Source organism: Mobula birostris, chromosome 14 (genome assembly GCF_030028105.1).
Source record: "Mobula birostris isolate sMobBir1 chromosome 14, sMobBir1.hap1, whole genome shotgun sequence".
Classification (NCBI taxonomy): domain Eukaryota; kingdom Metazoa; phylum Chordata; class Chondrichthyes; order Myliobatiformes; family Myliobatidae; genus Mobula; species Mobula birostris.
In genome coordinates, this window is record NC_092383.1 from 48,862,216 (window position 1) to 48,876,349 (window position 14,134).

The following is a 14,134-nucleotide window of genomic DNA, read 5'->3' on the forward strand; positions in this document are numbered from 1 at the left end:
ATTTCATATTTCATTAAGAGTTTGAAGGGACCTGTATGTCACCAACAACAATGAATTACAGGTTACCATGGAGAACATTCTAACAGATTGCATCACCAACAGGAGAAAGTCTGCAGATGCTGGAAATCCAAAGCAACACACAAAATGCTGGAGGAATTCAGCAGCTCAGGGAACGTCTATGGAAAAGAATAAACTGTCGACATTTCAGACTGAGAAGGAAGGGGGAAGATGTCAGAATAAAAAAGTGGGGGGAGGGGAGAGGCTAGCTAAAAGGTGACAGGTGAAGCCAGGTGTGTGGGAAAAGTCAAGGGCTGGAGAAGAAGGAATCTGATAGGTGAGGAGAGTAGACCATAAGAGAAAGGGAAGGAGGAGGGCATCCAGGGGGAGGTAATAGGCAGGTGAGAAGAAATAAAAGGTCAGAGTGGGGAATGGGGGGATGGAATTGGATTACTGGAAGGAGAAATGCCATCAGGTTGGAGGCTACTCAGACGGAATACAAGTTGTTGCTCCTGCACCCTGAGGGTGGCCTCTCTTGCCACAAGAGAGAGACTATGGATCGACATGAGGGGCCACTGCACAGAATTGGAAAAAGCTGCAGAAAGTTGTAAAACAGCTAGCTCCATCATAGCGTTCCCCAGTATCAAGGACACCAAAAAGCTGGCATCCGTCATTAAGGACCCCCAGGCCATGTACTTTCTCATTGCTACCATCAAGGAGGAGGTAGAGGAATCTGAAGACACATTCTCAATGATTCAGGAAAACTTCTTCCCACTGTTATCAGATTTATGGATGGACAGTGAACCTTTGAACAGTACAGCACTATTTGTATTTTTGCACTACTTCACCATTCCCTTTTTTTGGTTCATGGACTCCACTGAGGACATTCTCAGCGTGGAGGATCGGGACCCCATATTCTGTCTTGGTAACCTCCAAAATGGAGACATCAACAGTGATTTCTCCTTCCATAACTTGTTTCCTCCCCTTTATCTCTTCTCTGTTTCCCATTCTGTCCTCTTACCTTTTCCCCTCACTTGCCCCTCCTCCTTCCCTTCCTCCCATAGTCCACTCTCCTCTCCTATCAGATTCCTTCTTCTCCAGCCCTTTACCTTTCCCACCCATCTGGCTTCACCTGTCACCTTCTGGCTGGTCCTCCTCTCCCTCCCCCCACCTTTTCATTCTGGCATCTTCCCCCTTCCTTTCCAGTCCTGGTGAAGGGTCTCAGCCCAAAATGTCAACTGTTCATTCATTTCCATAGATGTTGTCTGGTCTGCTGGGTTCCTGCAGCATTTTGTGTGTGTTGCTCTAGATCTCCAGCACCTGCAGAATCTCGTGTTTATGATCTGCACCATTCTTATTAAAATCGAGTGAACCTTTCAATCTGCTTCAGTGTCTCTTCCTCTGCACTTGAGCCATTACCGCGTATCTGTGTCAGTAAAATTATGAGAGTACGCTGCATTTTTCCCTTGTCAGGGGTTGGTAACAGGCACAGGTTTAGCATAAAGCAGGGTAGGAGGGAGCAGTGAAGTGACTTGGATCTGGAGATGATATTGTGCAGAAGTTATTACTCACTTCTTTCTACAGATGTGCAGTAGAGAGCATCTTAACAAGCTGCATCACTGCATGGCACAGAAACTGCACTGTAACAGACAGGAAGGCTCGACGATGGGTAGTCAAAACTGCCCAACGCATCACTGGCACCAGCCAACCCACCATCAAGGGGATATATACAGAAAGGTGCCTGAAAAGGCCAGCAATATCATGAAGGATATTGCTGGCCTGCTCATGGACTGTCTGTCCCACTCCCATCAGGGTAGAAGCTACGTAGCAGCCACACCAGCACCACCAGACTCACAAACAATTACTTTCCCCAAACATAAGGCTGATCAACATCTCCACCCACTAACCCACCCCTCCACACCCCCAACTACCACTACTTATCATTTCCTGTCAGTCACCTTAGACACTTCTGTGCCTAGCATCACTCTATGGATATATAGTACAGTCACTTCTCAGCCGGCGCTAGGTCATGGAGGGCATCCCCCTCCAGTGCTGGGACAAGGTGCAGCGCCGTCTTGGTGGAGCTCCACCTGTTGTGCCATGCTGCAAGTTTAACCCGCACCAGGTAAGGTTCCAGGCAGCTGGTACCATTGTATCTGGGGAGCTTCATGGGTGGTGCTAATTGCTGGGGCCCGTTGGTCCTCCTCTTTCTCCAGCGACGTTGACCGTCCTCCCGCAGCCGTGGTGTTTTGGGTTCCCTGGCGCATGCTGCGATGGAGCTGGATGACACAGTCCACTGTGTACTGCGGGTTGGAGGCCTGGGTACGCTTGCCCCATTGGGGTTCCCTGGGAAGGCACAGTGCTTGGTTCCCAGGTTCTCCCTCCAGTTTAGTGTCCAGCCTTCAGGAGCCTGGCCTGGGGTGCAGATATTTGCCATTATATTGCCTGGATTAAAGAGCATGATTTATGAGAAGAGCCTGAATGAGCTAGAGCTTTTCACTTTGGAGCAAAGGAGAATGAAAGGTGACTTGACAGAAATGTACAAGATGATAAGAGACACAGATCAAGTGGACAGCCAGAGACATTTTCTCAAGGCAGAAATGGTTAATATTTGAGGGCACAACTTTAAGGTGATTGGAGGAAAGTGTGTGTGTGGGGGAGATGTTAAGGGTGGCTTTTTTAAAAACACAGACAGTGATGGGTACGTGGAACGTACTCAGGGGTGATGATAGAGGCAGAGTTATTAGGGGTATAGAATAATGGAGGGTTATGTGGGAGGGAAGGGTTAAATTGATCTCAGAATTGTTAAAGGGTTGTGGGCTGAAGGGCTGTACTGTCTGTGTTCTAGACCCTACTATCTCAGGCACAGGGGTCCTCAGGCTGTGACCCTTCTGCCAGCCTGTAAAACTTCACCTACCTTCCGTTTTAATTTTGAGGGCTGTCCGGACGAGCGCGAAGAGGGTGGCATTAAAGGTGACAGTGCCGTCACTGTTCATTGGCATATTCATGGAGACCAGCCTCTGGAAAAGGTAGAGGTGAGAAAGATCATCAAGAGGTGGGAACATGACTCAAGGCAATGGAGAAAACCAGGCTTCAAATGCTGTCAAAGCGACAAGGTGTTATAGATGTGGAGGAGAGAAACAACATCCCCCAGGGACAATGGGTGAGAGCAGTTCAACGGGGCAATTATCTCTATGACGAGGGATCTTACAGTGTACAATTGAATACCTTCAACATAACGGTACAGGAGATTGGATGCTCTGTTGAAATTGTATAAGAGATTGGTGAGGCCTCATCTGGAGTACTGTATGCAGTTCCAGTCAATTTCCTACAGGAAAGATGTCAATAAGTTTGAAGAACTGCAGAGAAAATTTACAAGGATGTTGCTGGGACTTGAAGATCTGAGTTGTAGGGAAAGGTTGAATAGGTGAGGACTTCATTCCCTACAGCGTAGGAGAATGAGGGAAGATTTGATAGAGGGGTAAAGATAGGATAAATACAAGCAGGCCTTTTCCACAGAGGCTGGGTTAGACTAAAACTTGAGGTCATGGTTTAAGGGTAAAAGGTGAAATATTTGAGTGAAAACTGAGGGGAAACTTCGCTCAGAGCTGAGAGCATGGAACAAGCTGCCAGCAGAAGTGGTGGATGTGGGTTCAATTTCAACATTTAAGAGAAGTTTGGATAGGCACATGGATGGGAGAGGTATGGAGGGCTACGGTCCAGGTGCTGGTGAATGGGAGTAGGCAGAATAACAATTCGGATTGGACTTGATGGGCTGAATGGCCTGTTTTTCTGTGCTCTATGAAGGCTGAGTTGGGGGAGACAGGAAACAAAGTACAAAATACATATACGTCACGATTCACAACCCTGAGATTCATTTTCTTGTGGGCATAAACAGTAAATCCAAGAATCACAATAGAATCAATGAAAGACTACACTCAATAGGATACACAACAAACATTGTCCAAAGGACAGCAAACTGTGGAAATACAAAAGAAAACGAATACTTGCCAAGGTGAATCACAGCGACCTATCTTGGGGAAACAGCCATCACTTTCATAAAGAAGGAAAACTCTTCTACCAAAGCCTGTAACAGAAACTATGTGCACATATTCCTATTTCAGGACATCCTCTAGCCTGGAAACATCTGATATGCTGGGGCGAGTCTGCAGACACACACCGACAGCCGAAGGTTAGCAGCTCTAGTTGTGATGCTGTGATATCTGGGTGATGAATCCAGCCGCAAAACAGCTCAAGTGTAAAGAGGCAAGATCCTTAAGGATGCTGATCTTGGAGTCCAAGCTCATAGTTCCCTGAAAGGGTGGTTAAGAAGGCACATAGCATTGAGTTCAAAAGTCAGAAAGTTATGTTGCAGCTTAGTAAAAGCCTAGCTATGCCATAACTGGAGTTCTGCATACAGTTCTGGTTGCCCCATTATTGGAAGGATATTGAGGTTTTAGAGCGGGTGCAGGGTACTGTCTGAATTAGAGGGAACTTGCTACAAGGAAAGGCTGGACAAATTAGGTTGTTTTCTCTGGAGCAGCTGAGGCTGAGGGGAGATCTGATAGAGGTTTATAAGATCTTGTGAGGTAGAGGTAGAATAGGTAGACAGCATCTTATTTATTTGTGATACGCTCAGAATAAGCCCTTCTGGCCCTTCGAACCACGCCAACTCAGCAACCTCACTGATTTTACTCTAACTGAATCATGAGAGAATTTAAAATGACCAGTTAACCTATCCAGTTAGAAGGAAACCAGGAGCACCTGGGGAAAAGCCACACACTGCAGAGCTTACAGAACAGTGCCGGGATTCCAGAGTTCGGAACTGAACTCCAAACTCTGGAACGCTCTGAGTTGTACTAGCGTTGTGCTAACCGCTATCCTACCGTGGCACCCAGGGTTTTCCCATGTCTACCACTAGAGGGTAAACGTACATTTAAGGTGAGGTGGAGTCATTTTAAAGGAGATGCCAGGGCACAGAAAGCGGTGGGTGCTCGGAATGCACTTGTCTGGGCACAGAGAGTGATGGGTGCTCGGAATGCACTTGTCTGGGCACAGAGACTGGTGGGTGCCTGGAATGTGCTTGGCACAGAAAGTGATGGGTGCTCGGAATGCACTTGTCTGGGCACAGAGAGTGATGGGTGCCTGGAATGTGTTTGCCGGGGGGTGGTAGAGTCAGAAACATTAGGGGCATTTAAGAGCCATTTTGATAAGCATATGAATGTGAGGAAAATGGAGGGACAGGGACTGTGTAGGCAGAAGGGGTTAGTTTAGATGGCCATTTGCTGTGCAGTACTGTTCTATGTGTGGCATCCATCTCAAACAGAAATGCTGGAAGTCAGCAGCTTCGTCCTAACTATTACCTTTGCACAGATTTTGTCTGATCTGCTGAACGGTGCCAGCATGTTCTGCTTTAATTTTAATTGCTGTTTGCTAATTTCAGAAGATGCTACTTATCATACAACTATCTGCCATTTTCTGCACCCCACCTTTTTATTCTGGAATCTTCCCCCTTCCTTTCCAGTCACAGCCTGTAACATTTATTCCCCCCTATGGATGCTGCCTGATCTGCTGAGTTCCTCCAGCATTTTGTGTGCTGAAGGTACAGGAGCCTCAGAAACCACATCACCAGGTTCAAGAAGTTATTGCCTCTCATCCATCAGGGTCATGAACTGGAGGGGATAACTGCACTCACCCCATTGCTGAACTGTTCCCACAGCCAATGGAATTGCTGTCAAAGACCCTTCATCTCATGTTCTCGATATTTATTGCTTAGTTATTTTATTATCATTTTTTTCCTTTTGCAGTACAGTCTGATGTCTTTCGCACATTGGTAGTTTGTTCATTGAGTGCAATCTTTCATTGATTCTATTGTGTTTCTTCGACTTACTGCAAATGCCTGCAAGAAAATTAATCTCAAGGTTGTATATGGTGACATGTATGCTAATAAATTTACATTGAACTTTGAAGGAACTTTTTGCAAGTGTTCCAACTGCATGTGGCTTGTCTACTTCGTTAAGCAGGCTGAGCTGTGGCTGAATGGTGGGATGACAGATTGAGTTAACTATACCTTACAGGCCACACGGTGGGGGCAAAACTTCCCAAACCCCAGTGGGGGCTGGATACGACGGAGCAGGGTCACTACGTCCAAATGTTTGATCCGTCCCCTGCAGAAAATAACCAGGAAAACTGTCAGGAGTGAGTGAGTGTGTGTGTGTGTGTGTGTGTGTGTGTGTGTGTGTGTGTGTGTGCGTGCCCGTGTGAGTGTGTGTGTGCGTGAGCATGTGTGTGTGAGTGTGAGTGTGTATGTCACTGTGAGTGTGTGTGCGTATATGTGTGTGTGAGAGTGTGAGTGTGTGTGTGTATGTGAGTGTGAGTGTATGTGTGTGAGTGTGAGGGTGTGTGTGTGAGTATGTGTGGTATATATGTGTGTGTGTGAGTGTGTATGGTGTATGTGTGTGCATGTGTGTGAGTGTGTGTATGTGAGTATGAGTGTGTGTGAATGTTTGTGTATGTGTGAGTGTGTGTGAGAGTGTGTATGTGAGTGTGAGAGTGTATGTGTGGGTGTGTCTGTGAGTGAGCGTGTATATGTGAGTGTATCCATATGTGTGGGTGGGTGTGTGTGTGTGTGTGTGTGTGTGTGTGTGTGTGTGTGTTTGAGTGAGTGTGTATGTAGGCAGGGATAGTGCTACAGGGGACGGCCATGCCCTTGTGAATGTGTATATACTTATACAGGAAAATAGTCAGCTCCGTGTGTGTGTGTGTGTGAGGGAGATCGCACATATGTGAGTGTGTGTATGTGAGTGTGAGAGTGTGTGTGGTGTATGTGTGAGAGTGTGTGGTGTGTGTGTGTGTGTGTGAGAGTGTGTATATGTATGTGAGTGTGTATGTGAATGCGTATGTGAGCATGAGAGTGTGTGAGTGTGAGTGTGAGAATGTTTGAGTGTGTATGTGTGTGTGAGAGCATGTGTATGAGTGTGTGTGTATGTGTGGGTGTGTCTGTGAGTGTGCATGTATATGTGAGTGTGTGTGTGTGTGTGTGTGTGTCTGTCATGTTCCTGTGATTGTGATGGCTGTGTCCTGTGCCCCTGTGACGACCGTGTCCCGTGCCCCATGTCCCTGTGACTGTGACAGCCGTGTCCCGTGTCCTGTGACTGTGACGGCCCGTGTCCCATGTCCTTGTGACTGTGATGGTGTATCCCGTATCCCATGTCCCTGTGACTGTGACAGCTGTGTCCCGTGTCCCTGTGTCTGTGACTGTGATGGCCCTGTCCCGTGTCCCTGTGACTGTGATGGTGTATCCCGTGTCCGTGACTGTGACAACTGTGTCCCGTGGCCCTGTGATGGCCGTGTCCCTGTGACTGTGACTGTGATGGCCATGTCCCTGTACCTGTGACTGTGACGGCCCTGTCCCGTGTCTCTGTGAATGTGACGGCCCATGGCCCATGTCCCATGTCCCTGTGACTGTGATGGCCCTGTCCCATGTCCCTGTGACTGTGATGGCCCTGTCCCGTGGCCCTGTGACTGTGATAGCCATGTCCCTGTGATTGTGACAGTGTGCCCCTTTCCCTCTGACTGCCTATATGCTTACTTAGCATCAGGATCATATTCGGCCCAGATCCTTTTAAATTCATCGAGGTGGTGAGGGCCCAGGATCGACCAGTCCCGCGTCAGATAATCAAAATTGTCCATAATAACTGCCACAAACAAGTTAATAATCTGCAAAGGATACAGGAGTGGTTAACATATTATCCAGCCAAATTGGATTATAATAAATCTAGTAAAATAGTGGTGCTGTTAGTCACAGTGGCCTCTCCAGGTCCAGCAAATGGTGCAAATATGCCTTAAATGTTTATCGCGTGTTTGCACAACCCTGATGGATATTGGTAATACAAAATACTGCAAACCTGGTTTATTGGCTCACCAGTGAGACCGACATGTGGCTATGCAGACCACCCCATTAGTCTCACCGGTGAACCATACAGACCAGAGACTGATGGGTTGGGCCGAACGGTTACTGGGGGGCGGCTGTATGGTTCACTGGCGAGGGATCTGTATGGCTCACCGGTGAGACTGGCCGGGGCGGGGGGTGTATGGTTATTGGGTGAGACAAGCCGGAGAGGGGCTGTATGGCTCATCGGTGAGACTAGCGTGGAGGGGGGGAGCTGTATGGTTCACTAGTGAGGGGGATGTATGGCTCACCGGTGAGACTGACCGGAGGGGGGCTGTATGGTTCATTGGTGAGACCGGCAAGGGGGGAGGCTGTATGGTTCACAGGTGAGACTAGCTGGAGGGGGGGCTGTATGGTTCACAGGTGAGACTAGCTGGAGGGGGGATGTATGGTTCATCGGTGAGACCGGCAAGGGGGAAGGCTGTATGGCTTTAGGCTGTTGTGCAGATCAGGCCCTCGTCACCTGTTACAGCTACCCAGGAAAGGAGGCACCGGAGGCGGTGTGGGAGAGAACAGAGGCACAGGCAGCACACTGAAATCTATGCTGTGTGCGGGGCTGTCCCCTCGCTGCTCTCCAGCGTTCATTCCCTGAAAGACAAGCTGGACTGCCTTCATCCAACCCAGCGCAAGAAGAAGAACTGCTGTGTGCTTGTACATGGCTCCTGGACAATAACCATGCACCATCAATATTCAGGCCTTGCCACTTGTGTTAATATTGTTTTGTGACATATGGAATATTGTTTCTACATTCACAGTACGCTGTGTGTGACTCTGTGTACTGTGTCGTACCCTTGACCCTACAGGAACACTGTCTTCTTTAGCTGTACATAGGTGTATGACTGAATGACAACAAATTTGAACTTCAATTCCATTTCCCCCAGAACAGTTCAAAGGTTCATTTATTATGAAAGCATACGACCCTGAAATTGTCTTCTCCAGATAGCCGTGAAAGAAAGAAAGAACATGAACGTCGTTCAGAGAGGAACAACAAACCCACCCAACCCCCCTCCCCGATCGTCAACCCCTAAAACCTCCTCTACCTGCACAAAACAGAACAGGAACCCTAACCCCCAAAACCAAACACCCCAAAATCTAACAGTACACTAACAAACATCAACTGCCACGCCCGATCCACTCGCACAACAAAACGGAACAGGAATAGGCGATAAAAAACACAGAATATGAAAACCATAAGTCTGAAAAAGTCCGCAGTCAATAAATGTAATAGTCCAATCCATAAATGCAGAACCACGATCCATCCTCCAATATCACTGGTATTCATCGAAAGAGAGGGACACCACACGAGGCGGAGAGGGACACGACACGAGGCACAGAGGGACATGACACCAGGCACAGAGGGACACCACACGAGGCACAGAGGGACAGGACACGAGGCACAGAGGGACACCACACGAGGCACAGAGGGACACGACACGAGGCACAGAGGGACATGACACCAGGCACAGAGGGACACCACACGAGGCACAGAGGAACAGGACACGAGGAACAGAGGGACAGGACACGAGGCACAGAGGGACATGACACGAAGCGGAGAGGGACACCACACCAGGCACAGAGGGACACCACACGAGGCAGAGAGGGACACCACACGAGGCACAGAGGGACACCACACGAGGCACAGAGGGACACGACACGAGGCAGAGAGGGACATGACACCAGGCACAGAGGGACACCACATGAGGCACAGAGGAACAGGACATGAGGCACAGAGGGACACGACACGAGGCACAGAGGGACAGGACACGAGGCAGAGAGGGACACGACATGAGGCACAGAGGGACAGGACACGAGGCACAGAGGGACACGACACGAGGCACAGAGGGACAGGACACGAGGCACAGAGGGACACGACATGAGGCACAGAGGGACACCACACGAGGCACAGAGGGACACGACACGAGGCACAGAGGGACATGACACGAGGCACAGAGGGACATGACACCAGGCACAGAGGGTCACCACACGAGGCACAGAGGAACAGGACACGAAGCACAGAGGGACAGGACACGAGGCACAGAGGGACAGGACACGAGGCAGAGAGGGACACGACATGAGGCACAGAGGGACACCACACGAGGCACAGAGGGACACGACACGAGGCACAGAGGGACATGACACCAGGCACAGAGGGACACCACACGAGGCACAGAGGGACATGACACCAGGCACAGAGGGACACCACACGAGGCACAGAGGAACAGGACATGAAGCACAGAGGGACAGGACACGAGGCACAGAGGAACAGGACACGAGGCAGAGAGGGACACGACATGAGGCACAGAGGGACACCACACGAGGCACAGAGGGACACGACACGAGGCACAGAGGGACATGACACCAGGCACAGAGGGACACCACATGAGGCACAGAGGAACAGGACATGAGGCACAGAGGGACACGACACGAGGCACAGAGGGACAGGACACCAGGCACAGAGGGACATGACACCAGGCACAGAGGGACACCACATGAGGCACAGAGGGACAGGACACCAGGCACAGAGGGACATGACACCAGGCACAGAAGGACACCACACGAGGCACAGAGGGACACGACACGAGGCACAGAGGGACACCACATGAGGCACAGAGGGACATGACACCAGGCACAGAGGGACACCACATGAGGCACAGAGGAACAGGACACGAGGAACAGAGGAACAGGACACGAGGCACAGAGGGACATGACACGAGGCGGAGAGGGACACCACATGAGGCACAGAGGAACAGGACATGAGGCACAGAGGGACACGACACGAGGCACAGAGGGACAGGACACGAGGCAGAGAGGGACATGACATGAGGCACAGAGGGACACCACACGAGGCACAGAGGGACATGACACCAGGCACAGAGGGACACCACACGAGGCACAGAGGAACAGGACATGAGGCACAGAGGGACAGGACACGAGGCACAGAGGGACAGGACACCAGGCACAGAGGAACAGGACACGAAGCACAGAGGGACAGGACACGAGGCACAGAGGGACATGACACCAGGCACAGAGGGACAGGACACGAGGCACAGAGGGACAGGACACCAGGTACAGAGGGACATGACACCAGGCACAGAAGGACACCACACGAGGCACAGAGGGACACCACACGAGGCGGAGAGGGACACGACCCGAGGCACAGAGGGACATGACACCAGGCACAGAGGGACAGGACACCAGGCACAGAGGGACACCACACGAGGCACAGAGGGACACGACACGAGGCGGAGAGGGACAGGGCATGAGGTGGAGAGGGACAGAACACGAGGCGGAGAAGGAAACAACACGAGGCACAGAGGGACACGACACGAGGCAGAGAGGGATAGGACACGAGGCGGAGAGGGACAGGACACGAGGCGGAGAAGGAAACACGAGGCACAGAGGGACACGACACGAGGCACAGAGGGACACGACACGAGGCGGAGAGGGACACGACACGAGGCACAGATGGACACGACACGAGGCAGAGAAGGAAACGACACGAGGCACAGAGGGACACAACGCGAGGCGGAGAGGGACACGACACGAGGCACAGATGGACACGACACGAGGCAGAGAAGGAAACGACACGAGGCACAGAGGGACACAACGCGAGGCACAGGGGGATATGATACGAGGTGGAGAAGGAAACGACACGAGGCGGAGAGAGACACGATACGAGGCACAGAGGGACACGACACGAAGCACAGAGAGATACGACACAAGGCACAGAGAGACACGATACAAGGCACAGAGGGATACCATAGGAGGCAGAGAGGCCGACCCACCCGCCACATCAAGCCACACAGTGATAGGCCACTCACAGACTCCTTCCCAGCAGGAACCGAAAGTCAGGCAGTTAGTGCCGAACTCTCACATGCATTCGCCTTGCTGTCTCAATGTTTCTTGATGCTTTAAACAGTGAAATTGCAGTCGAACATCGGCTCATGCCCAGTACTGAAATTTCTTTTACATCGAGGCAGTCTGAGTATGCACTCACTTGTGAGAATCTTGGCGGAGACAGCAAAGTGCAGGATCACTCAATCGATCTCCAAACTAAATCACAGGCTCTAACAGTCCCAAAAACACATTTAATGTGCAAAGCAGGTGTCAAAGAAGTGAAAAACGATATTTTTCTTTGCTATCTGGAAAATGTCGACCACGGGAGAGTTGTATGCTGACACCATCTTTACCATTTTGGTGGAATTCTACATCATAGAGAACATGCTGACGTCAGAGAGAGTCACCTCACATCAGAGGGAGCCTCCTCATGTCAGACAGAGTCTCCTCATGTCACAGAGAGCCCCCTCACGTCACATGGGCATCCCATCATCACAGGGAACCTCCTCACATCAGAGAGAGTCTCCTCACATCAGAGAGAGAGTCTCGTCACGTCAAAGAGAACCTCCTCACGTCAGAAAGAGCCTCCTCACATCAGAGAGAGCCTCCTCACGTCACAGAGAGAGTCTCCTCACGTCACAGAGAGAGTCTCCTCACGTCACACAGAGTCTCCGCACATCACAGAGAGTCTCTGCACGTCACAGAGAGACTCCTCACGTCACAGAGACACAACCTCTCGTCACAGGGAGAGTCTCCTCACGTCACAGAGTCTTCTCACGTCACAGAGTGCCTCCTCACGTCACAGAGAGACTCCTCACATCACAGAGAGTCTCCTCACGTCACAAAGAGTCTCCTCATGTCAAAGGGAGAGTCTTCTCAAGACACAGGGAGAGTCACCTCACGTCACAGAGAGAGAGACTCCTCACGTTACAGAGACCCTCCTCACATCAGAGAGAGACTCCTCATGTCAGACAGAGTCTTCTCACGTCACAGACCCTCCTAACGTCACAGAGAAAGTCTCCTCACGTCAGAGAGAGAGACTCCTCACGTCACAGACAGTCTCCCCACGTCACAGAGAGAGTCTCCCCACATCACAGTCTCCCCATGTCAGAGAGAGAGACTCCTCACGTCAGAGAGAGTCTCCTCACATTACAGAGACCCTCTTCACATCAGAGAGAGTCTCCTCACGTCAGACAGAGTCTCCTCATGTCACAGAGAGAGTCTCCTCAAGTCACAGAGACTCCACACATCACAGAGACCCTCCTCACGTCACAGAGGGAGTCTCCCTACATCACAGAGACCCTCCTCACGTCACAGAGGGAGTCTCCCCACGTCACAGAGAGAGTCTCGTGACATCACAGAGAGTCTTCTCATGTCACAGAGAGAGACTCCTCACGTCACAGAGAGACTCTTCACGTCACAGAGACCCTCCTCACGTCACAGAGAGAGTCTCCTTACATCACAGTCTTCTTACGTCACAGAGAGAGAGACTCTTCATGTTACAGAGACCCTTCTCACGTCAGAGAGACTCCTCACGTTAGACAGTCTCCTCACATCAGACAGAGTCTCCTCATGTCACAGAGACTCCTCATGTCACAGAGATTCCTCAAGTCACAGAGAGAGTCTCCTCACGTCACAGAGACTCCTCATGTCACAGAGATTCCTCAAGTCACAGAGAGAGTCTCCTCACGTCACAGAGAGAGAGACTCCTCACGTCACAGAAAGAGTCTCCCCATGTCACAGAGCGTCTCACCACGTCAGAGAGAGTCTCCTCACGTGAGACAGTCTCCTCACGTCACAGAGAGAGTCTCCTCACTTCACAGAGAGTCTCCTCATATCAGAGAGAGAGACTCCTCACTTGAGAGACTCCTCGCATCACAGAGAGAGTCTCCTCACATCACAGAGTCTCCCCATGTCAAAGAGAGAGAGACTCCTAACGTCACAGATAGAGAAAACCCTCACGTCACAGATAGAGAAAACCCTCACGTCACAGAGAGCCTCCTCACGTCACAGAGACTCATGTCACAGAGAGAGTCTCCCCACGTCAGAGAGAGAGACTCCTCACGTCACAGAGTCTTCTGACGTCACAGAGCCCCTCCTCACATCACAGAGAGCCTCCTCACGTCACAGGGAGAGTCCTCACGACACGGGGAGAGCCCTCACGACACGGGGAGAGCCCTCACGACACAGGGAGAGCCTCCTCACATCACAGAGAGAGTCTCCTCACGTCACACAGAGTCTCCGCACGTCACAGAGAGTCTCCGCACGTCACAGAGAGACTCCTCACGTCACAGAGACACTCCTCATGTCACAGAGAGACTCCTCTCGTCACACGGAGAGTCTCCTCAC

At 50.8% G+C, this 14,134-nt stretch overlaps 1 protein-coding gene across 2 annotated transcripts in view; it reads right to left on the reverse strand.

Moving 5' to 3' along the window:
* Positions 1 to 14,134, reverse strand: part of LOC140209887 (voltage-dependent L-type calcium channel subunit alpha-1S-like) — a 419,288-nt gene that overhangs the window by 54,698 nt on the left and 350,456 nt on the right. For both annotated transcript variants that reach the window (XM_072278518.1, XM_072278519.1), the window contains 3 exons: positions 7,589 to 7,716; positions 6,068 to 6,164; positions 2,915 to 3,017 (listed from right to left, as the gene is read on the reverse strand). In XM_072278518.1, coding sequence (XP_072134619.1) covers positions 2,915 to 3,017; positions 6,068 to 6,164; positions 7,589 to 7,716 — 328 coding nt within the window. The remainder of the gene's footprint in view (positions 1 to 2,914; positions 3,018 to 6,067; positions 6,165 to 7,588; positions 7,717 to 14,134) is intronic.